This window comes from Pseudophryne corroboree, chromosome 6 (genome assembly GCF_028390025.1).
Source record: "Pseudophryne corroboree isolate aPseCor3 chromosome 6, aPseCor3.hap2, whole genome shotgun sequence".
Taxonomy (NCBI): Eukaryota; Metazoa; Chordata; class Amphibia; order Anura; family Myobatrachidae; genus Pseudophryne; species Pseudophryne corroboree.
The window spans coordinates 354,090,149-354,116,144 of NC_086449.1; the positions used below are offsets into that span (position 1 = coordinate 354,090,149).

General features: G+C 45.7%; 1 protein-coding gene across 1 annotated transcript in view; it reads right to left on the bottom strand.

Annotated features, from left to right (window-relative positions):
* FBXO22 (F-box protein 22) overlaps positions 1 to 25,996 on the bottom strand; it is a 97,977-nt gene that overhangs the window by 41,733 nt on the left and 30,248 nt on the right. Inside the window, exon 3 of the mRNA XM_063926597.1 lies at positions 1,240 to 1,327. Coding sequence (XP_063782667.1) covers positions 1,240 to 1,327 — 88 coding nt within the window. The remainder of the gene's footprint in view (positions 1 to 1,239; positions 1,328 to 25,996) is intronic.

Genomic DNA, 25,996 nt, shown 5'->3' on the forward strand with positions numbered 1-25,996 from the left:
GTCACTCTTGTCGGCTTTGCTGCGATCGGGATGCTGGTGTCGGTATACTAAATGCCAACATCCTGACCGATGACTTCGGACACTTGGTACAACCAATGGATTTGAGTCATCCTGCCTGTAATTTATGTGCTGACTGATCAACTTCAGTGACACTCACTGTGCTGGCTGCCTTTACAGTAACCAGCGGCAACCAGCAGTAACCAACAGCAACCAGCAGTAACCAAGAAAGGCAGCCAGAACAGTGAGTGTCACTGAAGTTGATCAGTCAGCACATAAATTACAGGCAGCATGACTCGAATCCAGTGGTTGTATCAAGGGTCCTGTATGCTGCAGAGACCAGCAGCACTGTCACCCTCTCGTCTCACCCCCACTCCATACCACAAAAATGTTGCCTTTAACACCTGCAGCCCCCATCTCCACCATCCCACCGATATGAACAGCCCCCCAGCCGCCACCGCAAGTCCAGCTCACCCTTCCGCACCGCACGCACAGTCCGCGGTCACCGGCGTTCAACTTCCACGCAGCACAGTGTGTAGTGCGCCGCAGAGCCGTCCTTGCTCTGTCCGGCTCCCGTGAAGCTGCAGCGGGTGATCGGCAGGAAGGGGGGGGGGGGGAAGTCGTCCTCACTGTCTGTCCGGCTCCCTTGAAGCTCCAGCGGGTGATCGGCGGGAAGGGGGGGGCGACCTCATTCTCTTTCTAGCTCCCTTCAAGCTGCAGCAGGTGATCGGGGGGGGGGGGGGGGGGAGGAGAGAAGCCGTCCTCACTCTCTGTCCGGGGGGAAGGGGGGGGGGGGGGGGGGGGGGGGGGGGCGGCCGGCGCCGCCACAAGAGGACTTAAACAAGATGACCAGCTTCAGCGGAGCGCGTCCCCGGGGACCCACACAGTTTAGAAAAGTGAGTCCCCGGACCACAGATCAGGGTAAAATACGCGCTATAGCGCGTATTTGCGAACACTGGGATCAGAGAAAAGTCAGGGACCAGTGTATTTTCACAGCTGGCATCAGGGCTAACTGGATAGCCCCAGGGGAGGCAATTAGCAGCGGCTAATAGGATACTGCCCTTCCACCCCATATTTGTTTATTATTCAGTAGTGACAATAGTATTCCTAAAGCTGGGTGCATCAATATACATAACACTGCGTGTTGTAAACTTATAATAAACACACAAGATGAAACTTAGCAATATGGAATAAGGTGGAATTTCACTTATGCAGGGACTAATGTACTGAGCATTAACTTACCCTTCTTTGCCACACTGTGTGTTCCACGGTCATTAAGAGACTCGGAGTCTGTGAAGTACAGAAAGATGTCTGGAATGATATAAACCTTCTGCAAGATAGAACAAATTAAGATTTCAGCAGAAGTCATCCCAAAGTGCAATACTGTTCAGTAAACACCACGTACACTGTCCAACTGAGATATTTACATTTCAAACTCCCCACCAGTGGATATTAACGCTATATAGACAGCTTACTCTAGACACCAGTGAGGGAAATGGAAAATTACAGGAATGCTATGATTGTATTCTACGTGGCATCTTAAGTAAACATTTAAGTAAAATGCAGAGTGGATTGCAGAGAGTAAAGAAAGCAAGAACTATGACAATTATAGGTATGGGAATTCTTACAGAGAGAACAGATATCACTAAAGTTATTATAGGAGTAAATAAAAGTGAATTATCGCTGCATTTCGGTGTTTCTTGATATACTGTAGTTATTATGATTAAAGGTGTGTACTAGTGATGAGCGGGTTCGGTTCGTCGGAATCCGAACCCCCCCGAACTTCACCCTTTTTACACGTTCCGAGGCAGATTCGAATCTTCCCGCCTTGCTCGGTTAACCCAAGCGCGCCCGAACATCATCATCCCGCTGTCGGATTCTCGCGAGATTCGGATTCTATATAAAGCCGCGCGTCGCCGCCATTTTTCACTCGTGCATTGGAAATGATAGTGAGAGGACGTGGCTGGCGTCCTCTCACTTTGTTTCAGGGGGCTGCAGTGCAAATATCTTTATTCTGGGGACCAGCAGTATTATAGGGGGAGTACAGTGCAGAGTTTTGCTGACCAGTGACCACCAGTATTATACGTTGTCTGCCTGAAAAACGCTCCATATCTGTGCTCAGTGTGCTGCATATATCTGTGCTCACACTGCTTTATTGTGGGGACCAGCAGTATTATATAGGAGGAGTACAGTGCAGAGTTTTGCTGACCAGTGACCACCAGTATTATACGTTGTCTGCCTGAAAAACGCTCCATATCTGTGCTCAGTGTGCTGCATATATCTGTGCTCGCACTGCTTTATTGTGGGGACTGGGGACCAGCAGTATTATATAGGAGGAGTACAGTGCAGAGTTTTGCTGACCAGTGACCACCAGTATTATACGTTGATCTATTACTGGCATATAATTCCACACATTAAAAAATGGAGAACAAAAATGTGGAGGGTAAAATAGGGAAAGATCAAGATCCATTTCCACCTCGTGCTGAAGCTGCTGCCACTAGTCATGGCCGAGACGATGAAATGCCATCAACGTCGTCTGCCAAGGCTGATGTCATAGTAGAGAGCATGTAAAATCCAAAAAAATAAAGCTCAGTAAAATGACCCAAAAATCTAAATCAAAATCGTCTGAGGAGAAGCGTAAACTTGCCAATGTGCCATTTACGACACGGAGTGGCAAGGAACGGCTGAGGCCCTGGCCTATGTTCAAGGCTAGTGGTTCAGCTTCACCTGAGGATGGAAGCACTCATCCTCCTGCTAGAAAACTTAAAAGAGTTAAGATGGCAAAAGCACAGCAAAGAACTGTGCGTTCTTCTAAATCACAAATCCCCAAGGAGAGTCCAATTGTGTCGGTTGCGATGCCTGACCTTCCCAACACTGGACGGGAAGAGGTTGCGCCTTCCACCATTTGCACGCCCCCTGCAAGTGCTGGAAGGAGCACCCGCAGTCCAGTTCCTGATAGTCAAATTGAAGATGTCACTGTTGAAGTACACCAGGATGAGGATATGGGTGTTGCTGGCGCTGGGGAGGAAATTGACAAGGAGGATTCTGATGGTGAGGTGGTTTGTTTAAGTAAGGCACCCGGGGAGACACCTGTTGTCCGTGGGACGAATATGGCCATTGACATGCCTGGTCAAAATACAAAAAAATCACCTCTTCGGTGTGGAATTATTTCAACAGAAATGCGCACAACTGGTGTCAAGCCGTGTGTTGCCTTTGTCAAGCTGTAATAAGTAGGGGTAAGGACGTTAACCACCTAGGAACATCCTCCCTTACGCGTCACCTGGACCGCATTCATCAGAAGTCAGTGACAAGTTCAAAAACTTTGGATAACAGTGGAAGCAGTCCACTGACCACTAAATCCCTTCCTCTTGTAACCAAACTCCTGCAAACCACACCACCAACTCCCTCAGTGTCAATTTCCTCCTTACACAGGAAAGCCAATAGTCCTGCAGGCCATGTCACTGTCAAGTCTGACGAGTCCTCTCCTGCCTGGGATTCCTCCGATGCATCCTTGAGTGTAACGCCTACTGCTGCTGGTGCTGCTGTTGTTGCTGCTGGGAGTCGATCGTCATCCCAGAGGGGAAGTCGGAAGACCACTTGTACTACTTCCAGTAAGCAATTGACTGTCCAACAGTCCTTTGCGAGGAAGATGAAATATCACAGCAGTCATCCTGCTGCAAAGCGGATAACTCAGGCCTTGGCAGCCTGGGTGGTGAGAAACGTGTTTCCGGTATCCACCGTTAATTCACAGGCAACTAGAGACTTGATTGAGGTACTGTGTCTCCGGTACCAAATACCATCTAGGTTCCATTTCTCTAGGCAGGCGATACCGAAAATGTACACAGACGTCAGAAAAAGAGTCACCAGTGTCCTAAAAAATACAGTTGTACCCAATGTCCACTTAATCACGGACATGTGGACAAGTGGAGCAGGGCAGACTCAGGATTATATGACTGTGACAGCCCACTGGGTAGATGTATTGCCTCCCGCAGCAAGAACAGCAGCGGCGGCACCAGAAGCAGCAGCTCGCAAACGCCAACTCGTTCCTAGGCAGGCTACGCTTTGTATCACCGCTTTCCATAAGAGGCACACAGCTGACAACCTCTTACGGAAACTGAGGAACATCATCGCAGAATGGCTTACCCCAATTGGACTCTCCTGGGGATTTGTGACATCGGACAACGCAACCAATATTGTGCGTGCATTACATCTGGGCAAATTCCAGCACGTCCCATGTTTTGCACATACATTGAATTTGGTGGTGCAGAATTATTTAAAAAACGACAGGGGCGTGCAAGAGATGCTGTCGGTGGCCCGAAGAATTGCAGGCCACTTTCGGCATTCAGCCACCGCGTGCCGAAGACTGGAGCACCAGCAAACACTCCTGAACCTGCCCTGCCATCATCTGAAGCAAGAGGTGGTAACGAGGTGGAATTCAACCCTCTATATGCTTCAGAGGATGGAGGAGCAGCAAAAGGCCATTCAAGCCTATACATCTGCCTACGATATAAGCAAAGGAAGGGGAATGCACCTGACTCAAGCGCAGTGGAGAATGATTTCAACGTTGTGCAAGGTTCTGCAACCCTTTGAACTTGCCACACGTGAAGTCAGTTCAGACACTGCCAGCCTGAGTCAGGTCATTCCCCTCATCAGGCTTTTGCAGAAGAAGCTGGAGAGATTGAAGGAGGAGCTAAAACAGAGCGATTCCGCTAGGCATGTGGGACTTGTGGATGGAGCCCTTAATTCGCTTAACCAGGATTCACGGGTGGTCAATCTGTTGAAATCAGAGCACTACATTTTGGCCACCGTGCTCGATCCTAGATTTAAAACCTACGTTGTATCTCTCTTTCCGGCAGACAAGTCTGCAGAGGTTCAAAGACCTGCTGGTGAGAAAATTGTCAAGTCAAGCGGAACGTGACCCGTCAACAGCTCCTCCTTCACATTCTCCCGCAACTGGGGGTGCGAGGAAAAGGCTAAGAATTCCGAGCCCACCCGCTGGCGGTGAGGTAGGGCAGTCTGGAGCGAGTGCTGACATCTGGTCCGGACTGAAGGACCTGCCAACGATTACCGACATGTCGTCTACTGTCACTGCATATGATTCTGTCACCATTGAAAGAATGGTGGAGGATTATATGAGTGACCGCATCCAAGTAGGCACGTCAGACAGTCCGTACGTATACTGGCAGGAAAAAGAGGCAATTTGGAGGCCCTTGCAGAAACTGGCTTTATTTTACCTAAGTTGCCCCCCCTCCAGTGTGTACTCCGAAAGAGTGTTTAGTGCAGCCGCTCACCTTGTCAGCAATCGGCGTACGAGGTTACTTCCAGAAAATGTGGAGAAGATGATGTTCATCAAAATGAATTATAATCAATTCCTCCGTGGAGACATTCACAAGCAGCAATTGCCTCCAGAAAGTACACAGGGACCAGAGATGGTGGATTCCAGTGGGGACGAATTAATAATCTGTGAGGAGGGGGATGTACACAGTGAAAGGGGTGAGGAATCGGACGATGAGGAGGAGGTGGACATCTTGCCTCTGTAGAGCCAGTTTGTGCAAGGAGAGATTGATTGCTTCTTTTTTGGTGGGTGCCCAAACCAACCAGTCATTTCAGTCACAGTCGTGTGTGTCAAAGTCAGAAAAATATCTCTATACACACTGCCATATTTGCACCTCATTCTGGTCCGCGCTGCGCATGCGTGCGCTCTCCCGTGCGTGCGCATACTCACAGTCGCGGGCACCCGCAGGCGCACGGTATGCGTATTTACGGTAGAGTTTATGTGATCGTAGCGTGCGACTCAATCGTTACATATTTTCAGTAATAATGTATTTTGTAGATCATGGTTTGATGGATTCTGAAAGTTTAGTTAATATAGCATGTTCCTGAACAGAGAGATCCCTCTTTGTATTGTACGAAGGGTCTAACAGGGGTCATACAGTGGTGTTTGGTACCCATCGGAAGAGTATTTAAATAGCAATATTCCGGTGTTGGTTTGGAGCGGATTAATCGCTCATGCGAATAGTTATGGACATAAGAAGTTTATGTCCATTTACTATTATTTGTTCTTATTTAGTCATGCGGCGGGAAACTCAGTATCCCACCCACCTGAACAGTTGGAAGCAGTCACAGCCCACCTGTATGAATCAACCTATGACCTTTTGTTATAATGCGAAGCCGAATTCCTGTGTCCAATGAACAATGAGATTGTAGGGACCATTGAATTGTATTGTGTGTGGGGCATAAATAGGCAGGCCGACCATATCCAATTCACTCTCTTCAACGGTTCTCATTGCTGATAATCGGGAGCTGGATATCGAGGCGCATGCGATCGTTTCCCCTTGTGCGTAAGTGTTTCTCCGCAACTATATTGATCTTCTTGTTATTCCGAGCCAATCTCTCTCTCTCTCTCTCCTTCTCTTTCTCTCTCATTTTCCCTTAAATAGTATTGTATTGTATTGTATTTCCTGTGTAGTTATCTGGTTAGGTAGTCTATGTTATATTGTAGTGTATGACTTGTATTGTGTTTAACTCTTTTGCAAGTATAGCATTCATAATATATATTTTAGGCGTTGGACCCTGAGCACGGTATCTGTGTGTTTCTTATAGTATTAAGTATTCTCAGAGCGTCGGTGACGCTCAAACAGCTTTTAAGGTAATAAGGTTATACTGTGTTGCATTTGCACTCTAACATTACACTAAGGTTTTACTGCACAATACACTGTTTATGGTTTAGATACAAAGGTTTAATATAGTGAGCGTCAGCGCCGCTGGTGATCTCCTCGTGGTCCCGAGCGTCCGCTACGCTATAGCGAATCATTACTTTAGTTAACAGCCAATAACGTGCCTGCCTGTGATCTCTTGGCCGTGAGTGAACGTGACGCTTGAGCGTCTCTATCACGGCAAAGCGATTGTTACGCAACTAGCGTACCCTTACGGTACTTCATACGTAGATAGCGTACAGTGTTCTTAGACCTCATAAAGGGTATTATATACGATAAATATTTAGCTTTATCAATTGGCGGCTCGCCCTGTCCTTCACATATCTGCACTAGGTAATTTCAGCAGACATTATCCAGCAGCAAAGGGCGGGAGATCATATTCCTCGTAGTGCTGTTTGGATAAGCGTCTGCTTCTCTTAGTAAAGGGTGCTGAAGGAATCCGGGAACCGGAGGTAAGAACAAAACAATAGTGTCTTTTTAAAACTGTTTATTTTTCTGTCTTGCGTACACACGCACGCACACATATATATCTGCATTTCCTTTTCATTGGTGTATTTTCGTATGTCACTCTCCTGTTTGCCAGTTCTATAGTTGATAAACGTATAAATTGTGTTACGGTGGATCTTTGCTTTGCGTACACGTGTCTCTAACAAAAGACTGAGACTTGCGTACGCAATCCAAGGGCCGACGCACGCAGCGTATATTACGCAACGGAGCGTACGGGTACGCCCACGTAACTCAAATCACAAGGTTTTTTTTTTTTCTCTCTCCTCTCAACGCGATAAGTAGCGCCACGCGGTAAATAACGCCAGGCGATAAATCGCGCAATTTTTTTTTAATTCCAAATTTAAATTAATAGATCCTTCTCCTAATTTGTAACACATCTGGTCTAAAGAGAAATTTCTGCGCAGAAATAGAAATAGAAACAAAAGTGTACAGGTGGTGAGTGAGTGTGTTGTATACAATTTTACAGGTTGAACCACAAGAAAAGTCGAGTTCTCGTGAGGTACATGCGTGTAAGTGACGTACATGGTGGCTAGGGAGGCATCCCTGGTTAAAACATACAATTTGAGCATTAGAGTGTAGCAGACCAGGAGGTCATACTGTAACAGACCAGGAGGTCATAGCAGACCAACAGGTTCAGGTACAGCAGACAAGGAAGTCCGCTATACAGTCCACAGGCACAACACCAAGAAAGGGTTGGTGCAACACCCATATAGGCCATATAAGCTCTGGCTGAAGGAATTCGCAGCCGCAATTTTCGATTCCACTGGTCGCTCAGTACATAAGATTAGTTGCTTGTGTACTAAACGATTGTACCACACGTAATTGTGTGCATTAGTAAACCTGACCGGTACTATTTGTGTACGAAGGTCATAAACGCTATTTGTACATTCTAACGTGATTTGTGTAATTTTTTTTATTTTAAGGGAAGTTCGCTGCTCACTCAGGAACTATCCAGCAACCAATAGTTACTGAAAAGAGTAAGTGTTCTTCGGAGCACCCTCACAGGTTCCAGTAAATAGAGGTTCAGGTCGCAGGGGCCCTAGGTCGAGTACGCCAGCACCATATCGGTGTGATCAGGTCGTATTGGTCGGCGTGGGCGAGTGAGTGGGGTACTCGGTAAACCGCCACCGTCAGCCTATTTTGGACATTTGGTTTGCGTAAGGGTTGGTTGAATAAAGCAACACCTTCGAACTATGGGGGCCACTTGTTCAGGTAGGGGGCGATCAACCTCGGTTCGGGTTGATTCAGTGAACCGACCAATTGGGTCGGCAAGGTATGTAATGTGTGAGAAATACGGAAGTCACACAGAAGCTTTATGTGATGAATGGGAGAGAATGACAGTACATGACGGGGAGAAATTCCCAAGAGTAGGTAGCTTCAGCACAGAAGTGTTAACGAATTTAAGGAGAAGGATATGTCTCATTAAATCAGCAAAGAGACGAATCAAGCATTATGATTATTTGCAGTTGTGGCAACAGGAGGGTGACATACAGAGAGGATTGGCTCAGGCGGCGGGATCTGGCTCAATCAGAAAACTGATAGCCACGGCCCCACCGCCACCATACATATCAGGAGAGAAATTGGTTGCGGAGAATGACGCACTAAGGTGTAACACACAAACACTTAGCAACTGTATAAATGTTAAAGATAATGTTAACCAATTAACCAATGCAAGTATTAACCCGTGCAAGTTGTACCCTGTTTTGAACTTTCCTCAGGAGTGTGATCAAGAAGACGAATCGGCAACAATTTCAGCGCTCTCTCTAGCAGCCACCATAGCAGAGACCACAGTAGGCACAGCTCCACCCACGAGATTAGTAACAAAGGCCCCTAGCGGAGGGATAGGTGAGGTCGTGTCTACAGGTAAGTACGGCACCATACACTATGCTGAAGCCATTTCACCACAGGCTGTAGAACCCACACAGAGTGATGTTGTTAGAGTTAATCCTGTTAGGGTAATAGCTGTTCCAAATGGGAAAACTGACACAACAGGGGTCACCCCTGTGAGGAACATTGCCATGTATAGCCCATTTTCCAGAATGGAATTAAGGACCATAGTGTCTGAATTCCCTGACCCTAGAAAAGACTTAGTTGCCAGCCAAAAAATACATCAGAGACCTAGGAAACACTTTAGAGCCCAACAACAAAGACTGGCAGATATTGCTGAGAGCATGTTTACCCTCCAATGTTGACGCAACTCAATTTTTAACTGACTGTGGATTAGATCAGGATGTACCTCTTACAGATGTGTACAACAAAGATAATGTAAAAAGAATAAACTTACAGTTAAAAGAATATTTCCCAGCGGTAGTCAGATGGAACAAGATATTCTCCATTAAACAGAAGGAGTCAGAGACAGCTGCAGAGTATTTTCACAGAGCATTATCAGAAATGGCAAAATACACAGGCATAGAGGACATTAAAACAAACATAAACCATCGAGAAGTAGCAGTATCGGTACTGATGGATGGTTTAAAAGAGTCATTGAAGACTAGGGTACAGACCACACAACCATGTTGGCGAGGTCTGTCTGTGGCTACTTTGAGAGAGGCTGCTATTGATCACGATAGGAACATCACCAGACACAGGGAACAACAAAGTGATAAGTTAATGGCCGTAAGTATACAGGCCTTGACCACAAGGCAGCCTTTGTTTGTATCACCAAACCCTGTGGGTAAGTCAAGTGTGGTTACTTGTTATTCTTGTCATAAACAGGGACACATGGCACGAGATTGTAGAGTAAAGAATGTACGAAACTCATACCAACCCCCTAGACAACGACACGACACACGACATTGGGAGCAAGGTCCGCAGAAACGGAGTTATGAGCCACATGCAGGGGAAACAAAAAGATACTCCCCAAACAGAGATTGGCAAACCTCTGGTAGTTCCCAGCTAACTCCCTCACAAGTAGTTGCTGCCAGCGGGATTCAGGGAGGTCACCATACCCAATAGGGGTGTGGCCATACCTGTAATCCGCAGCCAGTAAAATTGATTGCAAGTCTTGGAAGTGAACCAGAAATTGCAATCAATGTAGCTGGTAAATCATTAAACTTTCTTGTAGACACAGGGGCGGCCAAATCAGTGATAAATTCGACAGTTGGCATGAGGACCACTGGTAGGACAATTCCAGCCGTGGGAGTAACAGGAGTAGTCCAGCATTACCCTGTTAGCAAACCAGCAGAGATTACAATAGGGCCTTTACATACCAAGCATTCCTTTTTGCTGGCTGCATCGGCACCGACCAATCTCCTGGGAAGAGACTTACTGTGTAAAATGGGGTGTGTCATTTATTGTACTCCTGAAGGTGTATTCTTGGACATACCTGAGAATCACGCTCAGGAAGTACGAGACATGTTAGACTCCCCGTCAAAATTAATGTCACATACCATTATGACAAATAGGACTCCCTCCCAAGTAGAAGAAATGACATCTCAGATACCAGAGTCACTTTGGACTAAAGATGGACAGGACACTGGATTAATGGCAAACGTAGCTCCGGTAGTTGTACAAGTAAAAAATGGTAGGATAGCTCCAAAAATCCCACAGTACCCTCTGAAGCCAGAGGTGGAGTTAGGAGTTTACCCAGTAATAGAGCGCTTGCTACAACAGGGCATTCTGGTAAGAACGTCCAGCACTGCTAATAGTCCCATCTTCCCTGTGAAAAAGAGTGGGGGGAGGGGTTACCGGCTAGTGCAGGATCTAAGGGGGATTAACAAAATAGTTGAGAGTCAGTTCCCCGTAGTGCCAAATCCAGCTGTCATCCTAATGCAAAGCCCTCCCACTGCGAAATTTTTCACTGTTATTGACCTCTGCTCCGCTTTCTTTTCGGTACCTCTGCACCCTGACAGTCAATATTTGTTTGCATTCACATACAGAGGAGTCCAATACACATGGACTCGATTACCACAAGGATTCATAGATAGCCCAAGTATATTTTCTCAGGCTTTGCATGATTGTTTACAGTCTTTCCAACCAGTGAGTGGATCAGTATTAATACAGTACGTGGATGATCTACTACTGTGTTCTGATTCATTGGAGGCATCCCTGAAGGATACGAAACAGCTCCTGTTTCATCTTTCAGACACAGGACACAAGGTTTCCAAAGACAAGTTGCAATTATGCCAAACTAAGGTAAAATATTTGGGACACTGTTTAACACAAGGACTGAGACACCTGACCGCTGATAGAATTCAAGCAATTAGAGACATGACTCTGCCACAAACCCAGCAACAGATCAGAACATTTTTAGGAATGTGTGGGTATTGCCGTAATTGGATCCCAGGGTTTTCCATTTTAGCGTTACCTTTGCAGGAAATGGTCTCCTCAAACAAACCTGATCGGATTTCGCATACAGACGAGTCTGAGGCAGCATTTGAGAGACTTAAACAGTGCCTAACGCAGGCACCAGCATTAGGTATGCCGGACTATGGGAAACCCTTTGAACTATACGGAACAGAAAGTGCTGGTTGCGCGGCAGGCGTACTAACCCAAAAGCACGGTGATGCCAGCAGGCCAGTAGCATATTACAGCGCTCAGCTAGACACGGTAGCGCGATCCCTCCCCACATGCTTGCGAAGCGTTGCTGCGATAGCATTGCTAGTAACGAAAAGCGAAGACGTCGTGCTAGGTCACAACCTCACAATTCATACACCGCATGCAGTGTCAGCCTTGTTAAATTCTGCCCAAACCAGGCACGTCTCATCGGCGCGGTTTACAAGATGGGAATTGGCACTAATGGCCCCCGTAAACATCACCATAAGGAGATGCAGTGCATTAAATCCTGCAACATATCTCCCAAGTGTGTCTGGACAGACCCAAAGGGTGGAGGATGAGAGTACTGGGGAAGGAGGATTTAATACAAAGGAAGACACTCATGATTGTATAGAATATTTGACCCAAAATTTTACCGCAAGGCCTGACATCAGTGACAACCCACTGGAAGATGCAGAACTTACGTTCTACACGGACGGTAGTTGTCATAGACAGTCAGACTCGGGAGACTTGTGTACTGGATACGCAGTCGTAGATGACCAAGGCACCATAGAAGCGGAACCGCTAGGCCCACCTCACTCAGCCCAGGTTGCTGAACTGGTCGCCCTAACCAGAGCATGTGAATTGGCTAAGGGCAAATCAGCCAATATCTACACCGATTCTAGATACGCATTCGGGGTAGTCCATGATTTCGGAGCCCTATGGCGCCTCCGAAATTTCATGACGGCAGCTGGTACACCGGTAGCGCATGCAGCTCACATAAAAAGGCTTCTAACAGCGATACAGGAACCCGACAGAGTGGCTGTTATCAAATGTAAAGCACATACATATAGCCAAGACCCAGTATCGCTTGGTAACAGCCGAGCAGACGAAGCAGCTAAGTTAGCAGCTGCTACCCCCAGACAGACAGACACCACACAACTGATGGTATTTAATACCATCAACACACAGAAGTTGTGTGAGATGCAAAATTTGTGTTCCACACAGGAAAAGGCAGTCTGGAAGGCAAAGGGATATGGCCAGGAGTCCTCAGGACTCTGGACGGATGGACAAGGTAAACCGGTGGCCCCCAGAGCATACCTTCCATGTTTAGCTGAGGCAGCTCACGGGCTGACTCATCTGGGCAGGGAAGGGATGTGCAAGTTGGTAAGAGCATATTGGTGTGCCCCAGGATTCTCCTCTCATGCGAGTAAAAGAGCCATGTCATGCCTTACCTGTTTGAGAAAGAATATTGGAAAGGCAATACCTACAGAACCATCCCATATCCCACCTGCCGGCGGTCCTTTCCAGGTAATACAGATTGACTTCATTCAATTACCCCCTTGTCGAAATTTGAAATATGTACTTGTTTGTATAGATGTTTTCTCAAATTGGGTCGAAGCATTTCCGGCGGACACAAATACCGCTATGTTTACTGCTAAGAAAATTGTGCAGGAATTTGTATGTAGATATGGTATCCCTAGAATTATCGAAAGTGATAGGGGTACCCATTTTACAGGTGATGTCTTTCAAGGAATGTGTAAATTGATGGGAATTGATAGCAAGCTGCATACTCCATACCGTCCACAGGCGAGTGCGAAAGTGGAAAGAGTGAACAGCACTATTAAAAATAAACTGAGTAAAGTGATGGCAGAGACAGGATTGACATGGCCAGAAGCTTTACCCATTGTACTGTACAGCATCAGAACCACTCCCAGGTCCCCTCTTAATCTGTCTCCCTTTGAAATCTTGTTTGGTCGACAACCGCATGTTATGATTAACCCTCAGGATGATTTGAAGTGTAACAATGAAGTGACTGTAAAATACTTGATTAACATGAGTAAACAGTTAAGGAATCAAAATGATAATCTGAAGTTAGTGATTCCTGATTTACCAGATAGTAATTGTCATGACATTGAACCTGGGGATTATGTAATGATACGGAATTTTCTACGCTCAGGTTGCCTTATTGACAGATGGGAAGGACCATACCAGGTCTTATTGACTAGCACTACAGCATTGAAGGTTGCTGAGAGAGAGACTTGGGTTCATTCGTCCCACTGTAAGAAGGTCGTTGATCCAGAGAAGTCCTGTGATAAGGAACAGACGGTAGAGGTTGTATCACTAGAGTGTCTGTTCCAGGAGGACTAAAGCGGCACCTGAGCATCGAGAACCACAAGATCAAAAGCAGTTGTCGATCCCCTGTTCCCTTTTATTGTTTTTCTCCAACTTCCCATCCCATCTCCCTCAATTATTTTTTTCCCCTTCTCATTCTTCTTCGTCTCCTCCTATAAGATGGACTTGCCCCAAGAGACTGTGATCCGGATTTTCCTGTTGACCAAGATGTTGACCAGAGCAGTCTGTTCCGGCGAGAGTACCATGGAGGTCGAGAGAGGTTCTGGAATGGGTTCTGATGATAAAGATGGAGGCGTAGTTTTCCGAGAACAACATAATCAACAAGCAAAGGCGAGTATCAGAAAACGATCCGATAGCATTGACCATAGAAGGAATTGTGAAGGATTGTTAGCTGAAGAAAACTGTATCTGTAGGCTCTGTAACAATGTCATTGAGGATGGGTGCATTAAGAAATGCCAATCCAGTTTTAATATCCATATGGACCGGCATCCATTGAGTGATTATCACTCCTTAGTGGGTAATGTGTTAAACAAAACAGATTGTTGGGTATGCTCTCAAGTACCTCAGGGTCATAGCAAATCAGGGCTAGTACCATTTCCTTTAACGATAGAGGAGGTACTTGAGTTAAATGGTGGGAGACCGGTGGACCGGAGGTTTAATATCTCCAGCCCTCCTAGTTTGAAGCTCCACCAATACCATGTGGATAGGTCCCTATTATGTTTCAACATCTCCAATCCCCGAAAACCGGGAAATTGGGAAGTGTCATGGAGTAATCAAACCATGACCTTTTCGCATAGAGCAGATAGAATGCCTACAGATACAGAGCTTGTACGCCACATAGCCAGTAGAGGAAAATCTTTCCGGTATAGGTATACCTTAGGAAATAGGATTACTAAAGTTGGAGAGGTATCACCAGGATACTGTGCACATATCGTACAACCGGATACGTGTACTAAGCAGATGGAAGAATTAGGGTTAGGAGATTTCACATGGAAGCTGTGTGATATGGTTATGTCCTACTCCGTCCCATATGTTCTCCCCGATGATGCATATTTCATATGCGGGAGAAAGGCGTACAAGTGGCTTGCCCCAAACTCTGAAGGATTGTGTTATATTGGAAAAGTACTGCCTGAAGTAATGACTGTACCACATGACAAAATGAAAGACATACACCGTGGTGCCCAAGCTCCTTATACTCACACCCATTACGAGCACGTTGTTAAAAGGCACCTGATAGAGAAGACAGAGCATCCGGCCTCTGATCTGATAAGTGAATCCACCGGGATTCAGTTTCTAATCGCGTTAGATATCACTCGCACTGCTAGAGGAGTGCTGAACTATAGATACATTTCTGCGCTCGCCAATTTGTTAGATAATATCACTGAAATGTATGATGACACATTTAGGTATACTGGAAGGGAACTTCAAGCTTACAAAACAGAACTGGTACAGCATAGAATGGTTCTCAATTACCTCACAGCAGTGACAGGCGGATATTGTGTCACACTGGCAACACAATACGGCGTGAAGTGTTGCACATATATTACGAATAGCACCGAGGATCCGGTCGAGGTCATAGACCAAAAGATGGATGATATTCTCCAATTGAAGTGGGAATTTCGCAGGAGACACAATCTCACTCTTGCTGCTGTAGGTAATGAGCTGACCGGTTGGGTGTCATGGTTGAACCCGCGAAATTGGTTTTCTGGTTTAGGAGACTGGGCTCAAGGAGTCATAATGGATGTTGGGAAGTTTCTCCTATGTATCTTAAGTGTTGTCATATCGATTGGATTGATATTTAGATGCGGTCAGGCTTTAATGAAGTGCAATCATCGTACAAGGGTAATGAGTTTAAGGAGTGAGGAAACTGTAATTCCAATGGACTTGATTTATGACCCAAATGTAGAAACAATGATGTGATGAAAATGCGATTTCTACGGTCCGTTTCTTTCACCTGTTTTTCCGTTTCCTCCAAGGTAACAAGACCCACTTGGACGAGGAATTTGATGAGCCGATAAACAGACAACAGAGGGATTAAAGAAGAAGTTTGACAACCTGATACACAGATTTTTGATGAACTATGCCATGGATCCCCAGTTTCCCTAGAAATTTTAAAATTACGCTACCCCAACACTTTTGTAAATCTATGGACATTGACAGCTTTTGCTCGCACCTTATGGGCAAAAGCACAAAGAAGACTGCATTCAACAGACACCAAACAAGACCTCAATCGACGACTGTACATTTACCTGACATAGAATACCACCGCATTTACCGTAATTATGTCTTTTCTTCATTTCTACAACCCTCAGGTAATGACACACATAGTCGATAGGGAATACAGGCACAGATATCAGCAATCACATATCTCCCCCATTCATGTATCATCAACTAAAATGTGCTCCCCCATTTTGTTACAACCAAAACCGAAAAGAGCTCGGTAAAGTTTGACAGCCCATCCACAGACCCGTACCACGGGATAAGAAGGAATTCAAATGTATACTTCGCAATACCTCGAAGCTTGATTTAAAACACGTACGGCACGATGATACATGACCCCCAAGCACGGATTCATACACACATGCTTCTGCTATCTCACTAGGTCATACCCTTTTCCTACCTTCTCCTCTCCTCCCCTACCCAACCATGTAAATGTATTAACCCCTGACATATATTTTTCTCTTTTGAAATGTTTTAGAAGGTGGCAGTTATTATTGACTGCCAAAGGGTGGACTGTCAAAGTCAGAAAAATATCTCTATACACACTGCCATATTTGCACCTCATTCTGGTCCGCGCTGCGCATGCGTGCGCTCTCCCGTGCGTGCGCATACTCACAGTCGCGGGCACCCGCAGGCGCACGGTATGCGTATTTACGGTAGAGTTTATGTGATCGTAGCGTGCGACTCAATCGTTACATATTTTCAGTAATAATGTATTTTGTAGATCATGGTCCCTTTGATAGATTCTGAAAGTTTAGTTAATATAGCATGTTCCTGAACAGAGAGATCCCTCTTTGTATTGTACGAAGGGTCTAACAGGGGTCATACAGTGGTGTTTGGTACCCATCGGAAGAGTATTTAAATAGCAATATTCCGGTGTTGGTTTGGAGCGGATTAATCGCTCATGCGAATAGTTATGGACATAAGAAGTTTATGTCCATTTACTATTATTTGTTCTTATTTAGTCATGCGGCGGGAAACTCAGTATCCCACCCACCTGAACAGTTGGAAGCAGTCACAGCCCACCTGTATGAATCAACCTATGACCTTTTGTTATAATGCGAAGCCGAATTCCTGTGTCCAATGAACAATGAGATTGTAGGGACCATTGAATTGTATTGTGTGTGGGGCATAAATAGGCAGGCCGACCATATCCAGTTCACTCTCTTCAACGGTTCTCATTGCTGATAATCGGGAGCTGGATATCGAGGCGCATGCGATCGTTTCCCCTTGTGCGTAAGTGTTTCTCCGCAACTATATTGATCTTCTTGTTATTCCGAGCCAATCTCTCTCAATTTCTCTCTCTCTCACTCTCCTTCTCTTTCTCTCTCATTTTCCCTTAAATAGTATTGTATTGTATTGTATTTCCTGTGTAGTTATCTGGTTAGGTAGTCTATGTTATATTGTAGTGTATGACTTGTATTGTGTTTAACTCTTTTGCAAGTATAGCATTCATAATATATATTTTAGGCGTTGGACCCTGAGCACGGTATCTGTGTGTTTCTTATAGTATTAAGTATTCTCAGAGCGTCGGTGACGCTCAAACAGCTTTTAAGGTAATAAGGTTATACTGTGTTGCATTTGCACTCTAACATTACACTAAGGTTTTACTGCACAATACACTGTTTATGGTTTAGATACAAAGGTTTAATATAGTGAGCGTCAGCGCCGCTGGTGATCTCCTCGTGGTCCCGAGCGTCCGCTACGCTATAGCGAATCATTACTTTAGTTAACAGCCAATAACGTGCCTGCCTGTGATCTCTTGGCCGTGAGTGAACGTGACGCTTGAGCGTCTCGATCACGGCAAAGCGATTGTTACGCAACTAGCGTACCCTTACGGTACTTCATACGTAGATAGCGTACAGTGTTCTTAGACCTCATAAAGGGTATTATATACGATAAATATTTAGCTTCATCATGTGGCAGACCCTGTCGCTGAAATGATGGGTATGTTAAAGTGTGCATGTCCTGTTTATACAACATAAGGGTGAGTGGGAGGGCCCAAGGACAATTCCATCTTGCACCTCTTTTTTCTTTCATTTTTCTTTGCATCATGTGCTGTTTGGGGACTATTTTTTTGAAGTGCCATCCTGTCTGACACTGCAGTGCCACTCCTAGATGGGCCAGGTGTTTGTGTCGGCCACTTGTGATGCTTAGCTTAGCCATCCAGCGACCTTTGTGCACCTCTTTTATTCTTTGCATCATGTGCTGTTTGGGGACTATTTTTTAAATCTGCCATCCTATCTGACACTGCAGTGCCACTCCTAGATGGGCCAGGTGTTTGTGTCGGCCACTTGGGTCGCTTAGCTTAGTCATCCAGCGACCTCGGTGCAAATTTTAGGACTAAAAATAATATTGTGAGGTGTTCAGAATAGACTGGAAATGAGTGGAAATTATGGTTATTGAGGTTAATAATACTATGGGATCAAAATGACCCCCAAATTCTATGATTTAAGCTGTTTTTGAGGGTTTTTTGTAAAAAAACACCCGAATCCAAAACACGGCCGCGAAACCGAATCCAAAACCAAAACCCGAAAAATTTCCGGTGCACATCACTAGTGTGTACATACGGTGTGATATGCACTTAACTGTTCTTACGATTTTGACTATATAGTCAAAATTGTAAGGAAAGTTAGTGCATATTGCACCGTGTGTACCTGCGGGATCGGCATCGCAAGCAAAAATAGACTGTGCAGGCAAGTCCATTTTGACTCTCGTGTAAAAGATAGTCAAAATCATCACTTAGACAAAATCAGTATCACAAGTACAGTCATCTTCGCTTGTGATACCGACCACAGTCCATATCGCATAGAGAGAATCGGGCATAGCCAAAATCTCACCGTGTGTATGGACCTTAATACTGCTAGACGTTTTAAATGGGAGAGAAATACTGAACGGGGAAAGACAGCGGCAATGTTTGTGTGTGTTTTAGTACATTTTAAGCATGTTACTGCAAATTTCTGTACTTGAAATTAAACTATGTTGCACTATAATGTGGAAAAACCGTTGCATATGCAAAACACTTACTGGAAAGGTAATTCATTACAGAAAATGATTTATATATTTTACCAAATTGTAATATATTCTTTAAAAAGTCCCAAACGGAAGTGGAAGTACAGGTTATACGTATGTATGGTGTAATGGTTAAATGTTCGGAAGGTGTAATTACTGCCTTAAAGCACTAAGTTCATGAGTTCAACTTTCACAACGTCCATGTGTGGAGTTTGTATATTCTCCCCGTACTTGCGTGGGTTTCCTCTGGGTGATTTGGTTTCCTCCCACAATCCAAAAAAAAAGCAAATTATACTTACCGATAATTTCATTTCTCCGAGGTACTTCATGGCAGCCCTTACTCTTGGGATTGTATCCCATTCCTAGATTTAGACAGGGAATCCTTTCAACACTTTAGGACCACCCACCTTGGGTATATAGCCCTGCTCCTCCCCTTCCTCCATTAGTCTTTTGAGTGTCTCCTGTGACCAGACTATATTTAAACTTCACCAAGGGAGGGTATATTGTAGGCTGCCATGAAGTACCTCGGAGAAATGAAATTAATCGGTAAGTATAATTTGCTTTTTTCTCCTACACTACTTCATGGCAGCCCTTACTCTTGGGATATACCAACACTCAATATAGGGAGGGAAATAACAAAAATACCACAGACATCTTGTCAATGCTGAAAACTATAATTTGTTTAATTCAATGCTGCATCAAAGACACGTTTCCCAAAGTGTGCCTCCATAACATCCACCGCATAATGACTGGAGAATGTATGAATAGAAGACCATGTGGCTGCTGCACATATATCCTTCGCCGAAAGCCTTGCCTTCTTAGCCCAGGAAGCTGCCATGGCCCTGGTAGAGTGTGCCTTTAGCTGCTCCGGAACCTCTTGACCATTCTGTTTGTAAATAAACGTCAGGAGTTCTGTGATCCATCTAGAGATGGTCTGTTTCGTAGGTTTCTCACCCTTCCTTGCACCTGAATATAATACAAACAGGTGTTTCGTCTTACGGAACTCTTTCACTCTATTCAGATACACTGAAATTGCTCTGATTAGATCCAAACTATGCATTCTCTTTTCTTCCTCATTCTGCGGCTGTGGGTAGAATGATGGTAACACGATGTCTTGGTTCAAATGGAAATCTGACACCACCTTAGGCAAAAATTCTGGATTAGTCCTTAAAACAAGTCTACCCGGAAGGAAATTAAGGTAGGGCTCCTCTGACCACAGGGCCTGTAGCTCCCCAACTCTTCTGGCTGACGTAATGGCTACCAGGAACACTACTTTCCAAGTTAGAAATTTAACTGAGACGTCCTGCAATGGCTCAAACGGAGACAACATTAATGAATTTAAAACTAAATTCAGATCCCACGGAGCGACCACCGACCTGAAGCGAGGTCTTATCCTTTTAATTGCCTGACAGAACTTCCTCACTAAGCTCTCATCAGATAATCTTCTCTCCAATAGGACACTCAGTGCTGCTATCTGGACCTTGATGGTAGATACCGCCAGCCCCTTCTCAAATCCATCAAACAAGAATTGAAGGACTTGCGATGTCTCTGCTTCCTGCGGGTTAAATCTTGAGCCCGACCAGGCAATGAAAGTTTTCCAGACTCTATAGTAGATCTTAGAGGATACCTTCTTTCTCGACTGAATCAACAAATTAACAACTTGCTCAGACAACCCCTTATCTCTCAATAATTGCCGTTCAATTTCCATGCCGTCAAATGCAGTTGTCGCAAATTCGGGTGCAGCAATGGACCCTGATGCAATAGATCCGTTATTAGCGGCAACGTCAAAGGTTCTCCTGCTGCCATCCTCAGTACTGAAGGAAACCACGCTCTCTTTGGCCAATATGGAAGAACTATTATGACCTGCGCCCTCTCTTCTCTGATCTTCCTTAGAATACGTGCAATCATTGGAAACGGAGGAAAAACATATGCTAGTCTGAACCCCCATGGGAGAGAGAAGACATCCACCCCGCTTGATCCTGGGAGATGATATCGGGAGAAGAACAGAGGAACTTTCGTATTGACGTGTGTGGCCATCAGATCCACCTGTGGCTGGCCGAACCGTTGTACAATCTGATTGAACACTGCGTCGTTCAATTCCCACTCTCCCGGTAACACCTCTTGTCTGCTGAGGAAATCTGCCACGTAATTGTCCACTCCGGGAACATGTAGTGCTGATAGGGATTCTAGATGACGTTCCGCCCAATGAAGTATGTTTGACACCTCTTCCATTAATACATGACTTCTGGTGCCTCCTTGCCGATTGAGGTAGGCTACCACTGCTACATTGTCTGAAAATATCCTGAGATGTTTCCCCTGTAACTGTTTCTGGAAATATTTCATCGCCTTCCACACAGCTCTCATTTCCCTGTGGTTTGAGGATAATCTTCTCTCCTGGTGGTTCCACCTTCCTTGGCAGCTCTGTTGCAACAAGTGTGCCCCCCAACCGACTGCACTTGCATCTGTTGTTAGAATGAGGAAGTGACGATCCGACAGAGTCGTCTTCCTGTCGACCAGTTCTGTTTCCATCCACCAGTCTAGAGAACGTTTTGCCCCTTGACTTAACCCTATGCGATGATTCAGGGCATAACGTCTCCGATAATAGCCTAGTATCTCTAGCTGAAGGCCCCTCATCCGCCATCTTGCCCACGGGACCACGTCTATGGAGGAGGCCATCATACCCAAAAGACTCATCCCCTGACGCAGAGTCACACTGTTGCATTCCCTTAGTAAAGAAGCCAGACTCCGAATCTTCGAGCATCTTTCTTCTGACAGACCTATTGTATAATTGGCAGTATCCACCTGTACTCCAAGAAACTGAATTTCTTGTCTTGGTTCGAGTTGACTTTTCTTCCAATTTATTAACCAGCCATGTTCTTGTAGGATCTGCAGCGTCACTTCTAACGCCATTTTTACTTCCTGTTTTGACTCTCCGCACACTAGTAGATCGTCTAGATATGCCCAAACTGCAATTCTTTGACCTCTTATTACGGTTACCAGCGCCGACAGCACCTTGGTAAATATCCTTGGAGACGACTTCAGACCGAAAGGGAGGCATGTAAACTGAAAATGCTTGCCCATGACCGAAAACCTCAGGTATCTTCTGTGCCGTGTGTGTACCGGCACATGAAAGTAAGCATCCTCTAGGTCTATGGACGCTAGGAAATCCTCCTTCCTTACCCCTGACAGAATGGATTTCATCGTCTCCATACGAAATTTTATCGTCTTCACATAATCGTTGAGTTGTCTGAGATCTAGTATCGTTCTGAAATCTCCCGACGCCTTTCTTATCAGAAAAATTCTGGAATAAAATCCCCTCTTTCTTTCTGAAGGCGGAACAGGCTCTACCGCATTTACCTGGATCAATTTTTCCAAACTGTCTTCCAGAGCCTTTAGTTCCAGACTCGCAGCTGGGCTTCTTGAACTCACAAATTTGTCCCTCTTTGGAACTTCGGAAAACTCTATCCGGTATCCCTGAGATATCACATCCAGTACCCAAGTGTCCTGAATTGAATACTGCCAGAGACTGGCAAACTTCTGGAGCCTGGCTCCCACCGGAAAGGATACCAGAACTCCGCGACAGTCATTGTCTCCGTCCACCTCTCCTATAGGCCTGGCGAAAGGACTGCCTACTCGTCCCTGAGGAATACCTTCCCATATAAGCTCGCCCCGGCCTATAACTTCTCGCTTCCTTAAATTGTTGTTTAGAAGAAGGAAACGGAAATTTATTCCTCTTGTCCTGAGGCAGCCTCGCTGACTTACCCCCTGACATCTTTTGTATAATAGCCTCAAGCTTATTTCCAAATAATAGGGAACCCTCATACGGTAATGACACCAACCGGTTCTTGGAATGCATATCCGCCGACCATGGTCTAAGCCACAAAGCTCTTCTAGCCATAACGCCTGCCGCCATGGATTTCGCTGCGAAATCTAACACATCCAAAGAAGCTTCGCACAGATACTCTATGCCCTTGAGCATAATACCCAGGCTTCTCTGCAAATATTGCCTTGAGATTTTCTCTTCAATATCTGTGGACAACACTGATCCCCAAACTCTCAAAGCCCTGGAAACAGATGCCACAGCCACACCGGATCTTAAGGATACTGCCGAGGACATATGTAATTTTTTTAGCGCACTCTCCATACGCTTATCCATGCCATCCTTAAGGACAGCTCCGTCCTCTAACAGAATCGTAGTTTTAGACACCATTTCTGCCACTGCCGCATCAATCTTAGGCACTGTGCACCAGCCCAGAAATTGCTCATCCTCTACTGGAAACATCCGATCCACTCGTTTAATACTTCCAAGTCTCTTATCTATGTTTTGCCACTCCTTAGACACTACATCCTTCAATGCTCTGTGAACCGGAAAGTATCTGCTCCTTTTGGACTTATCTCCAAACAAGACATCCTTATCTTCATCTCCTTTATCCTTTTGCCTATAGTTCATGGTCTTAAATATATTCTTTAAGAGACTGTCAACGAGATCCAAATTAAACTCTCTGACTTCCTCCTTCTCTTCTGACCCAGAACTAGAGGAAACCTGATAATCAGCATACAAAGAGGCTGACTCGTCCTGAGAGTCAATACTAGCCAGGGATCTAGACCTCTTATTTCCCTGCAAATCAGCCAGCTGTTCTCTCGTAACAAAAGACCTCTTCATCCAGTCCTTCAATTGCTGAATCTGACTGGTTTGACTGGCCTGCTGAGTGTCACTCTGTATACAGTCCTCACAGAACTTCACATTCTCAGTGGAAGAAAAGATCTTATCACATGCTGCACACTGTATATCCATATGCCTCTTCTTGCATAGCCTCTTCTTAGGAGGAGACACACTCTTCCGGGCACTCATCGGCTTATGGGGAGAAGGCTCTCTATCCATCCTGCTGGTAAGCATACACCTGCCCAGCTCATAGGAGACTCTCACTCCTAGTGTGCAGCGCCATATTTAAGCTCCCAAAAGATCATAGAGAGCGGCGCTGAGCAGACCGTCCCAGCTACAGGACGGCCGCCCCAGCACTTCCGCCCGCCAACCGCCGCACGCTGTCTCTCACAGCGCTTCCGCCCGCCAGCCGCACTTCCCCTTCACCCCGCTGCCCTTCCGGTCACCCGCACTTCCGGTCTCGCCGGAGATACAGGCGCTGCGGCTAGCGGAGCAAAAGCACCCGGGGAGACGGCTTCAGACAGCGGCACTAGGGAGAGGGACCAGCAGCAAAACAGCGGGCGGACACCTTAAGCTGAACAGCGGGGACTTACAATCGCCCCAAGCACACTCTGCCTTCTCCAGGGAGCCACCCTCTTCCAGTACGGCTACACAGAGGCGTATTACTGGGAATAGAGGTAAGAAGTCCTCAAAAATCAGACACATAATCCCCTGTCATTAGCTAGGAGACAGGAAAAAGACTAATGGAGGAAGGGGAGGAGCAGGGCTATATACCCAAGGTGGGTGGTCCTAAAGTGTTGAAAGGATTCCCTGTCTAAATCTAGGAATGGGATACAATCCCAAGAGTAAGGGCTGCCATGAAGTAGTGTAGGAGAAATATACTGTTAGGTTTATTGTCTCCCAACAAAAATAACCGTAGCGTGAATGTGTGTGCGTGTACATGTGATAGGGAATATAGGGCCTAATTCAGACCTGATCGCTAGGCTGCGTTTTCAAACAGCCTGCGATCAGGTCTAAACTGCGCATGCACCGCAATGAGCAGGCGCAACACACGGGTACAGAGCAGTTCGCCGCTCAGCGATGGGTTTGTGCAAAGAATCCTTTTGCACGGGTTTTCGCAAGAAGATTGACAGGAAGAAGCCGTTTGTGGGTGTCAACTGACCGTTTTCAGGGAGTGGCTGGAAAAACACAGGCGTGTCCATGCGTTTGCAGGGAGGGTTCCTGACGTTAATTCCGGTCCCGGACATGCTGGAGTGCTCGCAGCGGCTGAGTAAGTCCTGGGCTACTCAGAGACTGCACAAAATCTGTTTGTACAGCTCTGCTACACATGCGTTCGCATGCGTGCAATGCACTACTAAAATACTCAATCTCACTGCAACATATTGCCAAAATATACGTTATGGTAAGAACTTACCGTTGATAATGGTATTTCTCCTAAGTCTACAGGATAACATTGGGATATGATGAAGTGACAGCGGATTTGCACCAATCGGTCAAAGCTTTTCGGCCTCCCAGCATGCAACGGGCCCGTCCATATATCCCCGCCTCCTGGTTCAGGCTAATCAGTTGTATTCCCAAAGCTTAAGGCAGGAGCATCATAGATAGCCCTAATCAGGCGAGAAGAACACACATACACACCCTTCCGTACAAGGAAGAGGTTAGTGAGTAAAAGGATCCTCAAATCAGGTGCGTCAGGGTGGGATCCCTGTGGACTTAATTGTATTTCTCCTATTAACGGTAAGTTCTTACCATAACGTATATTTCTCTGGCAGGGTCCACAGGTTATCCACAGGATAACATTGAGATTTCCCAAAGCAATTTAGTGGTGGGGACGCTCAAATTCAGTGTTGAGAGGCAAAGGTATCCATGGCATAATGTCTAATGAATGTGTTAATGGAAGAGCATGTGGCTACCTTACATATCTGTTCTGCTCAAGCACCACGTTGTCCTGCCCATGATTGACCTACCTTACGAGTAGAGTGAGCAAAGACATTAGCCGGAACAGGGAGATCAGCCTGAGAATATGCTTCTGAAATGGTTATCCAAAGCCACCTTCCCAGTGTCTGCTTATCAGCAGGCCATCCTCTCTTGTGAAATCCGTAGAGAATGAAGAGAGAATCTGTCTTTCTGATGGCACTGGTACAATCCATGTAAATCCTTAAGGTACAGACCACGTCCAGCGATGCATCTCCTGCAGAAAGGCCCGGTACCTGGAAAGCCGGGACTACAATTTCATTGTTTAGGTGGAATTTAAACACCACCTTAGGAAGAT